This window comes from Lepidochelys olivacea (assembly GCF_965140295.1).
Source record: "Lepidochelys olivacea isolate rLepOli2 genome assembly, chromosome: 28".
NCBI classification, from domain to species: domain Eukaryota; kingdom Metazoa; phylum Chordata; order Testudines; family Cheloniidae; genus Lepidochelys; species Lepidochelys olivacea.
In genome coordinates this window covers 6,682,288-6,702,710 of record NC_140438.1, presented here as the reverse complement: position 1 = coordinate 6,702,710, position 20,423 = coordinate 6,682,288, and the positions used below count along the sequence as shown (strand labels likewise).

The following is a 20,423-nucleotide window of genomic DNA, read 5'->3' as shown; positions in this document are numbered from 1 at the left end:
TCCTCTGAGGAAGGATTTGGGGAAAATTAGCTCCTGATAGGTTTGATCTCTCCCGCACACATTTTGGCTTGTTCATCCCTTTTTCCATTCCTCTCTCTGAGATTTCCTTTCTCTCTAGCATAGGGAGTGAGCTATGTCTGGATTCTCTCTGTCTCACATCAGGTGACAAGATGGTGAGTGAGAATGAGGAGGAGACACCCCAGCAGAAATATGCTGAGGAAGTAGAACCACATGGAACGTTATCAGGAAGATCCAAAGGGAATGTTTCCAGGAGTTGTGCACTCCCAGAAAAAGCAAAAGCCTGTGAGACTCAGCAGAGGCCAGAGGAAAACTTGAGTAGCCACTCAGACCTTATAACACATGAGAGAATCAACTTGGAAGAGACACGCTACACATGTCATGAGTGTGGGAAAAGCTTCAGTGGGACCTCTGACCTTCTCACACATCAGAAACTCCACAGTGGAGAGAGACCATTCATGTGCTCTGAGTGCGGGAAAAGCTTCAATAGGAGCTCTTCCCTTATCACTCATTGGAGAATCCACACGGGTGAGAAACCTTATGGATGCTCTGAGTGTGGGAAATGCTTCAATTGGAGCTCACATGTAATCAGACATCGCAGAATCCACACAGGGGAGAAACCTTATGGATGCTCTGAGTGTGGGAAACGCTTCAATCGGAGCTCAAACCTCATCAGACATCGGCAAATCCACACAGGGGAGACGCTCTACACATGCTCTGAGTGCGGGAAAAGCTTCAATCAGAGCTCATCCCTGATCACACATCAGAGAATCCACACAGGAGAGATGCCCTTCACGTGCTCTGAGTGCGGGAAAAGCTTCAATCAGAGCTCAAACCTTATCCGACATCAGCGAATCCACACAGGAGAGACACCCTACACCTGCTCTGAGTGTGGGAAAAGCTTCAATGATAGCTCAGCCCTTACCACACATCAGAGAATCCACACGGGTGAGAAACCCTATGCGTGCTCTGAGTGCGGGAAACGCTTCAATCTTAGCTCAACCCTTATCAGACATCAGCAAATCCATACTGGAGAGACGCCCTACACGTGCTCTGAGTGCGGGAAAAGCTTCAGTCAGCACTCACACCTTATCATACATCGCAGAATCCACACAGGAGAGAAACCCTACACGTGCTCTGAGTGCGGGAAACGCTTCAGTGATAGCTCAGCCCTTACCACACATCAGAGAATCCACACGGGTGAGAAACCTTATGGATGCTCTGAGTGCGGGAAAAACTTCAATCAGAGCTCAACCCTTATTAAACATCAGAAAATCCACATGAGAGAGAACTGTAATAAATGCCTTGACTAGGGCTGGCCATAGATTTTTTTTATTTTTATTTTTTTTAAATCACATTTGCTAGTTCCCACATAGTGATTTTTTGCACCATCTTCACTGTGGTTTCTCAGCTCCACCAGATCAGTTGCCTGCTTCTGCCTTTGCAGCTCACCCTTCTTTGGGGTCAGTCCTGTGATCTTTTCTGTCAACTCCTTTCCTTTTGAATCATAGGTGTGTGTGTTCCTCCAGCCAGGAATGTTCATCATCTCCAGGTGGGAGAGAGAGGTTTGATCCCCACAAGCTACACTGAGGCAACAAAGTACCCGTGCCTTACATCCACTAGGGCTGTACATGGCATTGGCTGCTCAAGTGAGTGATCTTGGTGTGAAAAGACAATTATAGTGGTAGAGCAGATGCAGCCCAGGTGCAGTGTTTGGCATTAGCTTTCCCCTTGACCTGACCTAAACTCCATCACTTTTCCTAGTCTAAACAAACCCTGAGCATCACGGTTATACTGTTCCCCCATTTCAAAGCAATTGTTAGACATCAAGTTCCGCCTTGGGGAACAAATGGTTTCATTCCCAGTTGCTCTGATATTACTTCAGGTTGTGCTGGACAGCAGATATCTTTACTACCATTTTCCTTACTTAAAATATATTGAACTATAACAAAGGGCAGGGATAAGGAAAAATGTCATTTCATGCTCTGTAACAACAGAAGAACATGGGTTAAGTTGGAGGGATTCCCTTATTCCCCATCACCATCCCAGTCCTCCTGCTGTTGAATTGGTTAGGTCAATATTTTGTCTAAAGGGCTGGGAAGAGGATTCCCTAGTAAATGACTTGTAACTAAGCAAAATACCCATGCATTTGGCTCCCAAAGCAGTTCTGTCCAGGCTCTGAAAGAGGTCGCTCCTGAAGATACCTGCTTCCTAATCAGGTGCATGTTGCCTATTATTTGGGAAATAGAATCCCTATCTAGGTAGGGATGGGAAAAATGGAAGTGACATTTCTGTTCAGCTCACCCCTGGGAGATCCTGCAAACATGTAGAAAATGAAATCCATGTTGAATGTGATATACCTGCAGAAAGACACCTATTGTTAATAGATACCTGACATTTGGTGTCTTACAGGGATTCTAAGCAGCACCTGAATTTAGTCCCTAATTTAAATCTGTGCCACCAGATTAAAGAAATAAAAGGGCATATTTGGGGGAGTTATACCTCACTATCGCTACTGATATGTTATGTGCTAGGTGAAGAATTCTGCGCCAGAGAAGTGTAAAATTACTCCAAGGAAGGTCAAAGATATGACAAGAACTCAGGTAGAAATTGCACATACTAGTGATTGATTTTCACCCCAGAGATGGACGCTATGGTGACCTGTGGCCCAGGAAAACTATTTTTAGAATGCTGCTACCTAGTTAAGTGGCACTGATCACACTCCTAAAGGATGCCATGATTACATTGGGCACAACTGTTTTTTGCCATTTGGATCCAAACTTTCATGAAGCTTAGAGAGTCTCTTAGAATCATAGAAGATTAGGGTTGGAAGAGACCTCAAGAGGTCATCTAGTCCAACCCCCTGCTTAAAGCAGGCCCAACACCAACTAAATCATCCCAGCCAGGGCTTTGTCAAGCTGGGCCTTAAAAACCTCTCAGAATGGAGATTCCACCACCTCCCTAGGGAACCCATTCCAGTGCTTCACCACCCTCCTAGTGAAATAGTGTTTGCTAATATCCAACCCAGACCTCCCCCTCTGCAACTTAAGACCATTGGTCCTCAGTGGTAGCATATGACAGAACAAGAACATCCAAGCACCATCCTCTCTGGAACACCCCTTCAAGTAGTTGCTATGAAATCCCCCCTCATTCTTCTGCAGACTAAATAAGCCCAGTTCCCTCAGCCACTCCTCATAAGTTAGGTGCCCCAGCCCCCTGATCATTTTAGTTGCCCTCTGCTGGACTCTCTCCAATTTGTCCACATCCTTTCTGTAGTGGGGGACCCAAAACTGGACACAGAACTCTCAATGTGGCTTCACCAGTGCCGAATAGATGGGAACAATCAATTCCCTCGGTCTGCTGGCAGTGCTCCTACTAATGCAGCCCAATATGCCATTAGTCTTCTTAGAAACAAGGGCACACTGCTGACTCATATCCAGCTTTTGATCCACTATATTCCCTAAGGTCATGTTCTGCAGAACTGGTACTTAGCCAGTCGGTTCCCAGCCTGTAGCTGTTCATGGGATTCTTCCGTCCGAAGTGCAGGACTCTGCACTTACAATCATAGAATAGCAGGGTTGGAAGGGACCTCAGGAGGTCATCTAGTCCAACCCCCTCCTCAAAGCAGGACCAATCCCCAATTTTTGCCCAAGATTGCTAAACGGCCCCCTCAAGGATTGAACTCTCAATCCTGGGTTTAGCAGGCCAATGCTCAAACCACTGTGCTATACCTCCCCCTCCCCACACTTGTCCTCATAGAATTTAATCAGATTTCTTTTGGCTCAGTCTTCCAATTTGTCTAGGTCGTTCTGGACCCTGTCCTTACCCTCTAGCATATCTCCCTCTTCCCTCAGCTTAGTGTCATCTGTGAACTTGCTGAGGGTCTAATCTATCCCATCATCCAGATCATTAATAAAGATGTTGAACAAAACCAGCCTCAGGACCGACTCCTGGGGCACTCCTGTCTGCCAGCTAGACTTGAGCCATTCATCCTTACCCATTGAGCCCGACAATATAGCCAGCTTACTATCCACTTTATAGTCCATTCATCCAATCCAAACTTTTTTAACTTGCTGGCAAGAATACTGTGAGAGACAGTATCAAAACCTTTGTAAAGTCAAGATATATCATATCCACTTCTTTCCCCATATCTACAGAGCCAGTTATCGCCTCATAGAAGGCAATAGGTTGGTCAGGCATGACTTGCCATTGGTGAATCCATGTTGACTTTTCCTGATTAAAATTTTGATAAATTTTAAAATAAATATTCTGTTAAGAGGAAAATTACTTGAGCGAAGATGTGGAACCAACCAATTCTTTTTATAGGTGTTGAGGCTCTGTTCCTTTTGAGTACAGCTATTTAACCCTCAGGCCTGGCTTTGGAAACCTCCTCAGAACTAGCCTTGTGTTTCTTTCATTGTTGATATCTTTGGGGTTCACTTCCACAGTACATGCGATTCACAGCAACAGATACTTTGAGAAACCTGCTGGGTGAAGCAGGCCTTTTACAAACTGACATTGGCCCAAAGTCTGCCTCAATTCAGCTGGATTGAGACAGGTCTGTATCAAAGCAGTGGTTCACACCTGATTTGCCCAATAACCTCGGGGGAAGGGCTGGTAAGATAGGATAAGTAGGAATTGACCACAATAATGTTAAAGGTAAGGGTGACAGACCTTCACCTTGCAGGTCAACAAGCCTGTTCTGTTCGTTCCCTCTGACACACCTGGCACTAGTCATTTTCAGACAGCACACTGGTCTAGATGGACCATTGGTCTGACCCAGTATGACCAGTCTTACATTCTTATGTAAGCCATCTATGGCCTTGTATACACTGGCAAGTTTCTGCACAGGAAAGCAGCTTTCTGTGGTGTAACTTCTGAGGTGTACACACCGCCAAGCCACTTAGTGCACAGAAACTACGCAGTTGCAACACTGTAAAAAAGCCACCCCGACGAGAGGCGTAGAGCTTTCTGCGCCGGGGCTACAGCGCTGCTATTGGCCTCTGGGAGAGGTCCCACAATCCCTGTTCTCGCCTCTCTGGTCATTGGTTTGAACTCTACTGCACTGCCCTCAGTGACCAACTGTGAACCCCACCCCTGAAATTCCTTGGGAAATTTGAAAGTCCCCTTCCATTTGCTTGGTGACGCATGCAGTGGCCTCAGTGCATCTTTCCAGGTGACCAGGCCTGCTCTACGCACCAGGCTGTCCCCGGCTTGGAGCAATGATGAGCTGCTGAACCTCATCAGCATTTGGGGAGAGGAGGCTGTCCAGTCCCAGCTGCGCTCCAGCCATAGGAATTATGATACCTATGGACAGATTTCACAATGCATCAGAGAAAGAGACCATGTCCGGGGCACACTGCAGGCCAAAGTGAAGGAGCTGTGAAATGCCTACCACAAGGAGCAGGAGGCAAACCACCACTCCAGTGATGCACCCATGAGCTGCTGGTATTACAAAGAGTTGGATGCGATACTCAGTTGTGACCTCATCTCCACTGTGAAGGCTACTGTGAATACTTCTGTGGCTTGTGTGCCAGTTGAGAATGGACTGAGCCAAAAGGAGGAAATCTTGGATGAGGCTATGGAGACCGAGCAGGATCCAGAGGCAGAGGAGGACTCAGAGGCCAGAGATGCATGCAGCCAGGAGTTCTCTGCCCCAGAGGAGACAAGCCAGTCACAGCTGTCGGAGCTTGGCAAAGTGCAAACAGGAGAGGAGGCCCCTGGTAAATGGTTTTGATTTTGGGAATTGCTGAAGCGAGTTGTTGGGGGCAGGAGGGTTGCAGATAGCAGGCCAGTGTCTGTATGATGTGTGTACCACCACATGCCCAGTCAGAGCAGCAGAACAGGGTGTTGATTGACTCCCTCACTTCTGCTTTGTTTCTTGCCCCATTAAGGGTAATTTTCCTGCGCCACTCTGCTGTCACGGGGAGACCATTGCTGGGAAACCACTGCTGCACACAGGCAAGCCACATACAGGCCAGGGCGGAAGCCGCAGTCTTGGAGAAGACCCTCCCTTGATTTCCTGCTTGCCCTCTTCAATGAGATATCTTCTGTAATGAACACGGCCTGTGGAAAATGTGGGCACAGGAATGATTATGAGACCCCCTGCCCATTGCTGTCTCTTCCCAAGAGCCACGTGCCCAGTGTACAGTATGGTCCTGGAACAGTGATTTCCCCTGCCCCTGCTGTTACCATTTTGGGGGTCTCATAAGGAGAACGGGGTGCGCCAGAATGAAGCCATGGAGCAGCTCTTAATCTTTATGGAGTGCCAAGCAGACATTCTCCAAGTGCTACTAGCACTGAAAACCGAGCAGCTCTGCGCCCGCCCGCCCTCCCCTGCAGCCACTTTCCCATGCGCCCCCTCCCCCCGCCCGACAATGCCAACACACTCTTATCAAAATCCTGGCTCCAGTCTGTACCCGCTGCCTTCCACTCCTTCCCCATCACAGTCCAGCCCTGCGGGCACCCAGTACCCAGTGCACTCAACACCCGTCCTTCTGCCGTTTATTCCTGCTGAAGTACAGTGCCCACTTCACTGTACTCCAAGGGATAAGGCTGCATATGATACCTGGGCATACACAAATCTTTAACCGTCCCAGGACCCCACTTCCTCATGGGACCCTCCCTTCCCCCACTCCCCACAGTCCTTATTTTTGTTGTTGTTTGTTTATTTGTGTCTCTCCTCCGGTGTTTTTTTAATAAAAGAATAGTTTTGCTTTGAAAGCAACCTTTATTCCATTAATTAAAAGCAAACAGAGCCCTGCAAAGCAACGCGCAATTTTCTTAAGCCTTTATGGTGCATCGTCTGTACCAATCACAGACACGTCCTAGCATGACAAGCACTGCACTCCTGTGCATAGCAACAAATGTTAGTAGCTTCAATTTGCTGCCTCAAGCCATCCCTGATCCTTTTGGGCCCACACTGTGCCCCTCTAATAGCCCTGGTCTCCGGCTGTTCAAATTCAGCCTCCAGGCACTGAGCCTCAGCAGTCCAGCCCTGAGTGAAGCTTTCACCCTTCCCTTCACAAATAGTATGGAGCGTAAAGCATGTGGCTATAAGCAGAGGAATATTGTCATCAGCCAGGTCCCACCTCCCGTATAGGCAGTGCTAGAGGGCCTTTAAACAGCTGAAAGCACACTCACCAGTCATTCTGCACTTGTTCAGCCTGTTGAACAATTCCTTGCTGTTCATAGAATATCAGGATTGGAAGGGACCTCAGGAGGTCATCTAGTCCAACCCTCTGCTCAAAGCAGGACCAAGCCCCAATTTTTGCCCCAAATCCCTAAATGGTCCCCTCAAGGATTGAACTCACAACCCTGGGTTTAGCAGGCCAGTGCTCAAACCACTGAGCTCTCCCTCCCCCCATTTGTCAAGGTGCCCCGTGTATGGCTTCATAAGCCACAGCATTAAGGGGTAGGTGGGGTTTCCCAGGATCACTATGGCCATTTCGAATTCCCCTACAGTGATCTTCTGATACCGGAAGAAAGTCCCTTCTTGCAGCTTCCTGAACAGGCCAGTGTTCCAAAAGATGCATGCACCATTCTGGACCAGCCTTACTTAAGAAGGATTTACTTAAGTAGAAAAAAACCCTGAAACTGTACAGAATGGCTTCAGTTCTGTGAAAGGTCCATGGTGATCCACAAGCACCTGGAGAACCATAGAGAAATACCCCTGCCTAACAATGTACTCGGTGGCTAGGTGGTCTGGTGCCAGAATTGGAATATGTCACCTCTCTGCAGTTAGGGAAGCCCATTTGTGCAAAGCCATCTACAATGTCACGCACGTTGCCCAGGGTCAGTGCCTTTCGGAGCATGATGCAATTAATGGCCCTGCACACTTCCATCAACACATGTCCAATGGTCGACTTTCCCACTCCAAACTGATTAGCAACTGCTCGCAGTCTGGAGTAGCCAGCTTCCACAGTGCAATTGCCATGTTCTTCTCCAATGACAAGGCAGCTCTCATTCTCTTGTCCTTGTGCTCCAGAGCTGGGGTGAGCTATGAGGAGAGGCTGAGGGAGCTGGGATTGTTTAGCCTGCAGAAGAGAAGAATGAGGGGGGATTTGATAGCTGCTTTCAACTACCTGAAAGGGGGTTCCAAAGAGGATGGCTCTAGACTGTTCTCAATGGTAGCAGATGACAGAACGAGGAGTAATGGTCTCAAGTTGCAGTGGGGGAGGTTTAGATTGGATATTAGGAAAAACTTTTTCACTAAGAGGGTGGTGAAACACTGGAATGCGTTACCTAGGGAGGTGGTAGAATCTCCTTCCTTAGAGGTTTTTAAGGTCAGGCTTGACAAAGCCCTGGCTGGGATGATTTAACTGGGAATTGGTCCTGCTTTGAGCAGGGGGTTGGACTAGATGACCTTCTGGGGTCCCTTCCAACCCTGATATTCTATGATTCTATGATTCTATGAGCTCATCACACAGTCCCATGAAGGTGGCTTTCCTCATCCAAAAGCTCTGCACCCACTGCTCATCATCCCACCACTAAGTGCTTGTTTACCGAGCCCAAAAGCGGCATTCCACTGTGGTCAGCACCTCTGTGAATGCCGCAAGCAATCTCATGTGTAGCTATTTGAGTGGAGAGATCAATGTCGAACTCCTCTTGCCTTTGTAGTTTAAGGAATAACACCACTGCCACTCGTGAGGTGTTAGTGAGAGTGAGCATCATCTTGGTCAACAGTGCGGGATCCATTCCTGCAGCCTGAAAGAGGCAGGGTGTGCAGTACACAAACCGTTGAAAGATGGTACCAAATGCAGATGGAAGCACAGGGATTACTGTGATGCAAAGCAATGCATCATGGGGCATTGGGACAGGACCCAGGATGCCCCGCTGCCCCCTCTGCCTTCCCACAACTCTTAGCGGCAGAAAAGGAAGCGATGCTCAGTGCAATAGCTGCCCAGAGTGCACCGCTCTGAACACCTCTGCAAGTGCCACAAGTGTGAACACGCTATTGCACAGGTAGCTGACAGTGTGAACACACAATAGCAGTTACCCTTCAGCGCTCTCTGAGGCGAGAGGGTGAGTTGAAGTATTAGCTACACAATAGTGAAATCTAAGTAGAAAACTGTAATTAGCTTTGAGGTTGTAGGCTAAATATAAGCAATAATTTGGTTTTGGTATTGAAATATTCAGCTAAATCTGGGTTGCATTACCTGGGTAAAAGTCTCTGATTGGGGTTTTGGCATCACTAAGTATGCACCTGCCTTCTTGGGTTGCTCTTTTAGGATTTATAAGCATTGATTTTCTGCTGTATTAATCTGATGGTTTGATTAAATTGATAATTTGATTCCAACGTAATATCCTTGTTAACTCATTGATTTACTGATCTGACCTGAACTTTATCACTGCATTTTTTAACCCTTAGCTGAGAGGTGAATAGTCATTTAGCCTTAGTGATGGGAGCTCTTGGATTTATTTGTTCATGTTAATAAAGCATGTAACTGGGATATTGAGTCATTTCTTTCAATAAGCAACCGGGGCTGGAATGCCAGAGCTCAGGAACAAGCTCAGGAACAATCTACTCAGTGGTGATGCAGCAGAAAAGAGCTGGGCACTGCTTTCCCCACTTATTTCTCCTTATCCCCTTTTGGTCTCTCTCTCCTCTTTCCCTTTCTTCCCCCTCCCCCCGCCCTCTGGCATGGAGACTTGGTCACTTCCCGGCTCCCAGGGGCGCTCACTCTCCCGTAGCTGGATCGGCCCCTGCGAGTGCTAATAGGAGTGAAAGCCTGGTTGTGGGACAGTCCCTGCAGCAGCTCTGGGACACACAGAGGCAGGAGGAGGAGCAGAGATGGGGCTAGTTCCCACCTCAGAAAGTCCCTGGCCTGGTGAGTGCGGCAGCTGCAGCCCAGGTTGGGCTTGAAGGAGCCAGGAAGGGGCCCGGGGAGCGGGGGGCTGGTAGGAAGGAAGGCAGAAAAAGAGCTGTGGGGCAGATCTGAGAAGTGGGGCTCTGTACGGTACGAGACAAAGCTGGCTAGATTGTCGGGCTCAACGGGCAGCGATCAATGGCTCCATGTCTAGCTGGCAACCGGTGTCAAGTGGAGTGCCCCAAGGGTCGGTCCTGGGGCCGGTTTTGTTCAATATCTTCATAAATGATCTGGAGGATGGTGTGGATTGCACCCTCAGCAAGTTTGCAGATGACACTAAACTGGGAGGAGAGATAGATACGCTGGAGGGTAGGGATAGGATACAGAGGGACCTAGATAAATTGGAGGATTGGGCCAAAAGAAATGTGATGAGGTTCAACAAGGACAAGAGCAGAGTCCTGCGCTTAGGACGGAAGAATCCCATGCACCGCTACAGACTAGGGACTGAATGGCTAGGCAGCAGTGCGGCAGAAAAGGACCTAGGGGTTACAGTGAACGAGAAGCTGGATATGAGTCAACAGTGTGCCCTTGTTGCCAAGAAGGCCAATGGCATTTTGGGATGTATAAGTAGAGGGCAACAAAAATGATGAGGGGACTGGAACACATGAGTTATGAGAAGAGGCTGAGGAAACTGGGGATGTTTAGTCTACGGAAGAGAAGAATGAGGGGGGATTTGATAGCTGCTTTCAACGACCTGAAAGGGGGTTCTAAAGAGGATGGCTCTAGACTGTTCTCAGTGGTAGCTGATGACAGAACAAGGAGTAATGGTCTGAAGTTGCAGTGGGGGAGATTTAGGTTGGATATCAGGAAAAACTTTTTCACTCGGAGGGTGGTGAAACACTGGAATGCGTTACCTAGGGAGGTGGTGGAATCTCCTTCCCTAGAAGTTTTTAAGGTCAGGCTTGACAAAGCCCTGGCTGGGATGATTTAATTGGGGATTGGTCCTGCTTTGAGCAGGGAGTTGGACTAGATGACCTCCTGAGGTCCCTTCCAACCCTGATATTCTATGATTCTATGGTGCTGCTGCCTCCAGTGTGAGCTGGGAGCCCAGGCTGAGCTCCAGGCTGTTCCTGCAGCCCCAGTGGGGCTGGTCCAGGGACAAGTCCTCCTGTTCTTTTTGCAGATACAGACTAACACGGCTGCTACTCTGAAACCTTTTACTGATTAGTTTCTTTGATTTGACGATTCAGTATCTTCGCCCTTTGCTTTGACCTTGTCTCCCTCTGAAGAATGGGGAACTTATTTAGTAGGTATTTTAATGAAAAATATGCATGTGGTCAGCTTCCCTCTTAATTTGCTTCGTTAACCACTGACTGTGAAGGCATTAAGTCCTCTTCTGGGATAGGGATGTAATTGCTCTTGAAGTAACATAGGCCTGTCTCCATTTTGATGGATACATTATCCAGAACTCTCCATATATGCATGAAGCACAATGGAAATCTCAAAGGCTGCACATTAACATGTAATGACTGGGATCCAAGGGAAGCAGAATATAATTGCACGGCACTTTGGGACACAGGGTACAAACCGACTGGGTTTTAGGTTTGCTGCTATCCACAGCAGAAAGAGACTAGGAAAAACATAGACACACACACACACACACACAAACAGAGTGAGAGAGATGAAATCGACGCTTTGGAAAAGCTGGGAGATGACTCTGCCAAAATGAATGTAGAGTTCAGTTTTGTTTTTCCAGATTTACAAGGGATCTGGAAATCCTGTTTTCCAGTTGCCTAAGCAATGCAGTCTTGTTCTGAAAAGGCTGTCTTGTATTGCTGCAAATACCTCCTGGCTGCGGCACCCCAGAAGAGATGGTGTCTACAAGGAGCCTGAAATTATTTGGACTCACTGAAGTGCCATCATGACATAAAGGGGTTCTGCCTCCAGCAGGGCCTATCTCAGAGTAATGGAGCTGTGGGGGGATCACTATGCAGAAAGCAAAGCCTAGGAAGTAGCACATTATGGGTATGTCTACACAGCCTCTGGAACAGATCCTCCCAGACTTGCGCTGGTGGGTTATATCTAACTCTGTAGAGTTCAAGAAAAGCTCCGGTTTTTTGCTTCATTCTTTAATAAAAAGGTAAATGGTGACCAGATACTTAACACAGTTAATATTAATAGTGAAGGAGAAGGAAGACAAGCCAAAACAGGGAAAGAACAGCTTAAAGAATATTTAGATAAGTTGAGTGTATTTAAGTTAGTAGAGCCTGATAAAATTCATCTCAGGATACTTAAGAAACTAGCTGAAGCAATCTCAGAACCATTAGCAATTTTCTCTAAATACTCGTGGAGGAGGGATCAGGTCCCAGAAGATTGGTGAAGAACAAACTTATTATCTATCTTTAAAAGCAGGAATGAAAAGGACTTTGTAAATTAAAAGCCAGTCAACTCTTACTTCCAGACCTGGAAAGATACTGAAAGAAATTATTAATCAGTTGTGGAGGGCAGTATCTCGGAAAAACATCTTTTAGAGCAACAGTGTGAAAAATCTAATTGCATGAAGCACACGAGATGTACAATTCAGCGGTGCATCTATTCCAAGATTCATATCTCTACTGTGTGATCATCTGCATAAAAGGTTTCCAGAAAAAGAACTAAATGAATGGTCAGCTTTTGACTTTGCCTCACTTTCATCACAACAAATCAGTTATGAATTTCGCACAGAAAACATTAGTAAGCTAGCTGACAAATACAGAAAAAATTTGGACCTTAGTCAATCTCTCCAAAACACCATGGAGGAGAAGGAGTTCATTGTGAACCAATATAATGATTACAAATACATAATTGCAGAGAAACATGAAGCAAAGATGACAAATTTCCAGGAAATGGTGACTTTCAGTCAACAACATGCAGAACGATACAGTGTGGTTTCACAATATATGTGGATACATGTGCTTCAGGCTTCCAGTGCTGATTGTGAGCGTGGCTTTAGCCTTATGAATAGTATCAAAATTAAATCACAAAACAGATTGAAAGAAAATCACCTGGATATGCTAATAAGGATCAAAGGTCACACTTCAAGTGTGGAGAAGTAAACTGTGACACTGTATATAAACATTGGAGGAGTGGTAAAGACAAAAGAGAAAAATAGAGAAACAAAAGAGACATGATCAGCAGCAAGTATCTGCCCCATCCTATAGCCTGCCAACTACTGGCTCGGGGTCTCCTTCCAGTGACAATGATTAATGGTTTCCTAAATCAAGAAAATAAATGAAGTAATTTCTTTCCTGTGTCAAAACAAAATAATGTTTAATTTTGTGGGTCACAACTCACAACAAAGGGGAATATATATACATTTTCGCATAAAGACACTAGATAAAAAAACTTTTTTTATGTGTCAAGCCAAGAGATATAATCTTTTAATTTCAAGCATAAAGAAAGTGTAACCATTATTTCTTTCCATGCATCAATACTAATGATAAAATATTTTGTTTCCTAGGTCAAGAAAATGAATACGTTTTGTTTTGTGCCTCAAAGGAACACTTACGTGTAAGATACTTTTCAGAGTAGGAGCCGTGTTAGTCTGTATCCGCAAAAAGAAAAGGAGGACTTGTGGCACCTTAGAGACTAACCAATTTATTTGAGCACGAGCTTTCGTGAGCTACAGTCGATAGAAATGAAACTGCTTACTGGTTATGAAGTCAAGGAGATGGAAAAAGCCCACTTAGAAGCTGTTCTCATCCTGGGCGAGGCTTTTGCGTCTGAGGAGCCCTTTGACTGACGCATCGGCTTGTCCCTCCGCCAGAAGAGACCTGCTCTCTCCACCGGAAGATGGGGGGGCTCTTGCCTCATACGCTCCACACCGAAGGCCAAAATCTGCTGCAAAAACATGTTCCAGGAGGCCTAGAGCAAATACTGGAGCGAGAGGGCCAAGCAGCAGGTAGCGAAGATGAACGAAGCGTCTCCTCCTTAAGGCCCACTGGCACTGTGTCCAGCAAAGAGCAGCGTCCTCCGCCCCATCCCCACAGTCGCCTCTCGGCAGCCCCCGCCTGCTGGAACTTCGCTGCTTGTTTCACAAGGGACAAAGTCAACACAGCATCTGTCCTGGGCCCTGCCATCACACTCCCAGGCTCAGGGGAATGGTGTCCTCCTGGGGGGCGGGGCTCGGCCGGCTGCGCCCCGCCCCCCCGCCCAAAGCATCTGAGGAAGTGGGTTTTAGCTCCCGAAAGCTTTTAGGCGCCAATAAATCTGTTAGTCTCTGAGGTGCCACAAGGCCTCCTCGCTCTTTGCAGGTGAGACACCGAAAATTTTGCAGTGTTAATTGCGGGGGGGGGCGGGGTCCGGTCGGACCCTGGGGGGGGGCGCGGAGTGGGGGCGGGGCTAGGAGGACGGTTGGACACGGGGGCGGAGCCGGGGGGCGGTTGGACGCGGGGGCGGGGCCGCGAGGACGGTTGGACCCGGGGGCGGGGCCGGGGGGGCGGTTGGACGCGGGGGCGGGGCTAGGAGGACGGTTGGACGCGGGGGCGGGGCCGGGGGGGGCGGTTGGACGCGGGGGCGGGGCTCGTCGGGCGGTTGGACGCGGGGCCGGGGCCGAGGGGACGGTTGGAGGCGGGGGCGGGGCTAGGAGGACGGTTGGACCCGGGGGCGGGGCCGGGGCCGGGGGGGCGGTTGGACACGGGGCCGGGGCCGGGGGGACGGTTGGACCCGGGGGCGGGGCCGGGGGGGCGGTTGGACACGGGGGCGGGGCCGGGGGGACGGTTGGACCCGGGGGCGGGGCCGGGGGGGCGGTTGGACCTGGGGGCGGGGCTAGGAGGACGGTTGGACGCGGGGGCGGGGCCGGGGGGCGGTTGGACCTGGGGGCGGGGCTAGGAGGATGGTTGGACGCGGGGGCGGGGCCGGGGGGCGGTTGGACCCCGGGGGCGGGGCTAGGAGGACGGTTGGGCGCGGGGGCGGGGCCGGGGGGACGGTTGGACGCGGGGGCGGGGCCGGGGGGGCGGTTGGACCCGGGGGCGGGGCTAGGAGGACGGTTGGACGCGGGGGCGGGGCCGGGGGGACGGTTGGACGCGGGGGCGGGGCCGGGGGGCGGTTGGACCCGGGGGCGGGGCTAGGAGGACGGTTGGGCGCGGGGGCGGGGCCGGGGGGACGGTTGGACCCGGGGGCGGGGCTAGGAGGACGGTTGGACGCGGGGGCGGGGCCGGGGGGGGCGGTTGGACCCGGGGGCGGGGCTAGGAGGACGGTTGGACCCGGGGGCGGGGCCGGGGGGCGGTTGGACCCGGGGGCGGGGCCGGGGGGCGGTTGGACGCGGGGGCGGGGCTAGGAGGACGGTTGGACCCGGGGGCGGGGCTAGGAGGACAGTTGGACCGGGTGGCGGTTGGACGCGGGGGCGGGGCCGGGGGGCGGTTGGACCCGGGGGCGGGGCTAGGAGGACAGTTGGACCGGGGGGCGGTTGGACCCGGGGGCGGGGCTAGGAGGACGGTTGGACGCGGGGGCGGGGCCGGGGGGGCGGTTGGACCCGGGGGCGGGGCCGGGGGGCGGTTGGTTCAAGCCCCAGCGGGCGGGACGCGCGGGCACCAGAGTCCGCCTGAGGCGCGGGAAGGCGCCGGCGGGGGCGGGTCAGGCTGACCCCGGGGCCCGCCCTGCCCTGGGCCGGAGGAGGCGGAAGCGGCGCCCGGGGCAGGCTGGGAGATGTAGTGCCTGACTCCCCCGGGAGCGGAAGTGACGTCGGAGGGGGGAGGCGGAGCCGGGCTGGGCTCGCGCGGGGCCGGGGGGCGGTTGGGGCAGTTGGAGCTCTGGGCATGCGCAGATCGCGGCGGGGGGGGGCGGCGCGAGACCTTCGTTAACCCCCCCGTGCCCGGCCCGGGCTCCGCTCCCGCCGGAGCCGCCCTGGGGCCGCCCCGGGCTCCGCCCGCCCCGCTGCGGCGCTGCAGCCTCCAGGTACCGGAGCGAGCCCCGGGGGGGCCGGGCGGTGACTCTGCCCCGGGTCCGGGGGGGGACCCGGCCTCCCGCAGCGCCGGGATCTGCCCCCGGGGGGGGGCCGGAGGAGGGGAGACCCGGGGGGGGCGGGAAAAATCTCGGCGCAGCCCGGACGTGGCCGGGGGGGGGGAGGAGCCGGGGCCCCCCGGGGAGCGGGGAGAGGCGGGGTGGGGGCTGAGATCCCCTCGGATTTACCGCTGCCCCCTCCCCGGGGGACCCCCCCGCTCCCGCCCTGCCCCCTTTCTGTCCCCACAGCAGCGAGCAGCAGCCCGGGTGACCCCCCCCTTCCCCCACCTCCCTGAGACGGGCTCTGCCCCCCCCGTACCCCGTTTCCTCCCCCCTCCGCCCGTGGCCAGTTCAGGTCTCCGGTCTGGGGGGGTCCCCTGCCCCCCATTTTCCCTGCAGGGACGTGTCCTTCGCCTGTGCCCCGTGTTCTCCTCCCCTCTGAAATACCGACAGCAAATCCTTGGCGATGTTCCCGCTTCCCCCCCCAGGTGTCGGACTGCGGTCAGGAGCCCCCCACGCGTGCCGGGCACAGACCCTGACCGAGTTTGGGGCCCTCGTTGCGCCAGGGACTGCCCGCGCCCCGACAGAGAGCAGGGACCTTGTCGGGCCGGGGGCTACAGGGGCCCCTGTTCTGCCAGGCCCTGCAGAGACCCCCACACGGGTCAGACCCCGCTGTTGTGACAGGCGCTGTGGAGACCCCAACGGAGATCTGCGCCCCTGTTCTGCAGGCCCCTGAAGAGACCCCAGCTGACATCAGGCCCCCCCCTTGTGCCAGGTAAAACTGAGACCTGGACTGAAATCAGGGCCCCCCTCATGCGAAGCAACACACGACTTCGGCCCAGACTGCGGTCTCCAGTGTCCTGGGAAGTTCAGAGACTTCGACTGCGATCTGTGTCCCCGCTGGGCCTGGCCCTGCACTGACCTCGGCCAACATCATGCCCCACCACTGTACTGGGCTCTGCACAGACCCTCACGGAGATCCTGGCCCCGCTTTTTGCCAGGTGCTGCAGGGACCCCAAACAAAATCCGGGATCTGGTAACTGAGGTCGTGCCGCTGTCGTGCCGGGCTCTGCACAGACCCTGACCAAGATCAGGGGCCCCCTTGGGACAGGGGATGCACAGACACCCAGGGTATCTCCACCCTGCCATTAAAAACCCACAGCGGGCCCATGCCAGGGTAGGGGTCTGGGCTCAGGCTGGAGGACCCTGTGAGGTGGGAGGGGGCCAGACCTTGGGCTGCAGCCCAAGCTGGACCATTGACACCCCCATTCAACAGCCCCGCAGCCTGAGCCCTGTGAGCCCCTGTTAGTGGGCACGGGCCAGCCGCCGGTGCCCACCTGCAGGGTAGACGTGCCCACAGTGACCGAGAATCCTTGCCACAAAAACCCCAAAGGCTAAATCAGGAAATGGTGGGAGGCTGCTCTCCATTTTACAGATGGGGAAACTGAAGCCCAAAGAGCTGAAGTAATTTGCTCAAGTTTGCATGGAGAATTTGGGGCAAAACTAGGAACTGAATCCAGATTCTTTGAATTCTTGCCTCTCCCCTTAAACACAAGCCCAGGGTGTGTGTGTGTGTGTCCTCGTGCACGCACAGCTTTGTTCTGGTCTGAGTGTTTGCATCGCATTGGCTTCCAAGGGAGGTTGTGGAATTTCCTTCATGGGAGGTTTTGAAGACCAGGTTAGAGGTAGACCTGTCTGGGAACGTCTAGGGATACTTGGTCCTGCCTCACCACAGGAGGCTTGAGTAGGCGACCCCTCAAGATCCCTTCCAGGCCTACATTGTAATAATTCTCTTATGTCCTGTGTCCTGTTCTACGCTGGGCTGTCCTGCATGGTGCCATTTGGACCTGTGATGCACCATGTTGCGTTGCAGAGTTTTATGGTGCATTGTTTTGCCTCAGCTTGTGTGTTGCCTGTGTTGTGTTGGTTTGAATTCAGCTCTTTTCCATTGTGTACTTTTGTCCTAGGGTGTGTTAGTTTGCACTGTGTTGCTTTCTTTTCCTTTGTATTGTCATTTCATGCTGGGAAGGGTCGTGTTTTTTTGTTTATTTCTTTTCCATCTGAATTACCTGACATTATGCTGTGGTGGGTTTTATTCTCTATGTTCTGTTTTTATACATATATATTGCATAGCATCATAGAAATGTAGGACTGGAGAGGACCTCCAGATGTCATCAAGTGCAGCACTCTCTGCCAAGGCAGGATCAAGTATATGTAGATTTTCTGTTGCAGAGTTTTGTCCTACCTGTTCTTAAAAACTTCCAGGAAAGAGACTCCACAGCCATCCTTGTAAGACTCTTCCAGAGCTGAACTACCTTCGCTCTGGGGACACCCACACAGACTTTAGGGGTGAGCAGCTCTGGAGAGAGAGGAGACCCCAGTGAGTGGGCAACTGGGTAAATAGACTAAAGTTGGGAGGAGAAACATTGACGTGTCCAAGGTCACCCAGGCTGTCCGTGACAGAGCTAGAAAGAGATCCCAGTTCGAGTGCTGTTTGGGGTACTGAAGGTCTCTGCCACGCCGGTGTTTTAGGCACTGGTGCAAACCCTTAGTACAGACACAATTTACACTAGTGCAGTCTGATTGGCACGGGTGCACCATGTCCCAGTCGGACGGTTTGGGGTGGGGAGGGGGACAGTGACCTCACTGAGGCCTGGGGCTGGCTGAACGGTGCAGCTGGTAACGGAGGGGCAGCAGTGAGTGCTGGAGGTACGAGCCAGGAGCACAGCCCCACACGACTGGACACTGACTTCTCCTGACCCGGGGGACACCCCCCCAGCTGTGTGCAGGGACTGCAGCTGAGCTGCCCTGCCAGGACAGCCTGTGCCTCCATGGACAAACCACCTCTTCCCGCAGCCTAATACAGTGGGGTCTGGGGACCTTTCCAAGCTGCAGGTGAGGGGGCTCTGGAGTTTGCAAGGTGCATTTCTGGCTCTGTCACGGACCTGCTTGGTGACCTTGGGGAAGTCCCAGCCCCCCTCTGTTTTCCTCCTACCCATTGTGTACTTGGATTGTGATCTCTTTGGGACAAGGACTGTCCCTTTCTGTCTGTGCAGTGCCCAGCACAATGGGGGTGCTGATCTCAGTCAAGCTGTCTGCAAAGCGCAGCACAATGGGGCCCTGATCGCCGTCAGTGTCTGTGCAACGCAAGGCAGTTTATAGACTCATGGACTTTAAGGCCAGAAGGGACCATCCTGATCATCTAGTCTGAGCTCCTGCACATCGCAGGCCACAGAACCTCCCTGTAGTAGACCCCTAACCTCTGGCTGAGTTAATGAAGTCCTCAAATCATGATTTACAGACTTCAACTTACAAAAAAATCCACCATTTACACAGGTTTAAACCCCCAAATGACCCATGCCATGCCCCATGCTGCAGAAGAATGCAACCCACCCCCAAGGTCTCTGCGAATCTGAGTCTGGGCAAAATTCCTTCCCATCCCCAAATATGGGAATCAGTTAGATCCTGAGCATATGGAAAAGACCCAGCAGCCAGATACCTGAGAAAGAAGTCTCTGTAGTAACTCGGAGCCCTGCCCATCTAATGTCCCATCACCGGCCTTTGGAGATATTTGCTGCTAGCAGTTGCAGATTGGCTACCTGCCATTGTAGGCAGTCCCATCCTACCATCCCCTCCATAAAGGTATCCAGCTCAGTCTTGAAGCCAGTTAGGTTTTTTGTCCCCACTGCTCCCCTTGGGAGGCTGTTCCAAAACTTCATGCTGATGGTTAGAAACCTTCGCCTAATTTCAAGCCAAAACTTACTGACGGCCAGTATCCATTTGTTCTAGGGTCAACATTGGTGCTTAACCTAAAAAAACTTCTCTCCTTCCCTAGTATTTAGCCTTCTGATGTATGTATAGAGAGCAATCCTATCTCCCCTCAGCCTTCTTTTGGTTCGGCTAAGCAATCCGAGCTGTTTGAGTCTCCTCTCGTAAGGCAGATATTCCATTCCTTGGATCATCCTAGTAGCCCTTCTCTGCACCTGTTCCACTTTGAATTCTTCCTTCTTAAACACGGGAGACCAGCATGGCTCACAGTATTTCAGAATTCACCTCCCCACCCCTCTGCAGAGCCCAGCAACTAGGGATTTATCCAGTGAAGTGGGTGACTTTGAGCCAGACACTGAAAGATCCTTGCGCCTTAGTTTCCACAGTGGCCACAGGAGTTTACTAGTACTCCCTCCCCAGACTCCCGGGGGCAGCCAGGGATAATTAGTGGGTTATGGGAATTAGAAGATGAAAATTCATGAAGAACAATGATATTTGTGTGTTTATTATTAAATCCCCAGACACCCACCAATCCCCGTCCTTCTGATGAGCTATAAATATCTAAGGGACTCAGCTACTGATCCTGCAGTGAGTTTCTGCCCTTCCCCACTTTCTACAGCAGTACTTTTAAGAACAGGCCAGGGAAACATGTAAATACTTTGAACAAAATTCCTGAAGCTGCTGAGTATGCACAAGTTAAAATGAAACCAAGGCCCCGTCTCTCCCAGCACGTGGCCCTTCTTGCAAATTAATAGACACTCCCCAAAAATCTGAAATGGCCACTTCATAACTGATAGAATCTTATTTAACTATTGACTTGAGCGAATTACCAATGAAAGGAAGAACCCA

The 20,423-nt window shown here is 51.6% G+C and overlaps 1 protein-coding gene across 4 annotated transcripts in view; it reads left to right on the top strand.

Annotated features, from left to right (window-relative positions):
- Positions 1-20,423, top strand: part of LOC311514100 (uncharacterized protein) — a 46,047-nt gene that overhangs the window by 12,262 nt on the left and 13,362 nt on the right. For all 4 annotated transcript variants that reach the window (XM_084616462.1, XM_084616459.1, XM_084616461.1 and 1 more), the window contains one exon: positions 163-1,218. In XM_084616462.1, the coding sequence (XP_084472588.1) occupies positions 171-1,218 (1,048 nt within the window). In that variant the 5' untranslated portion in view covers positions 163-170. The remainder of the gene's footprint in view (positions 1-162; positions 1,219-20,423) is intronic.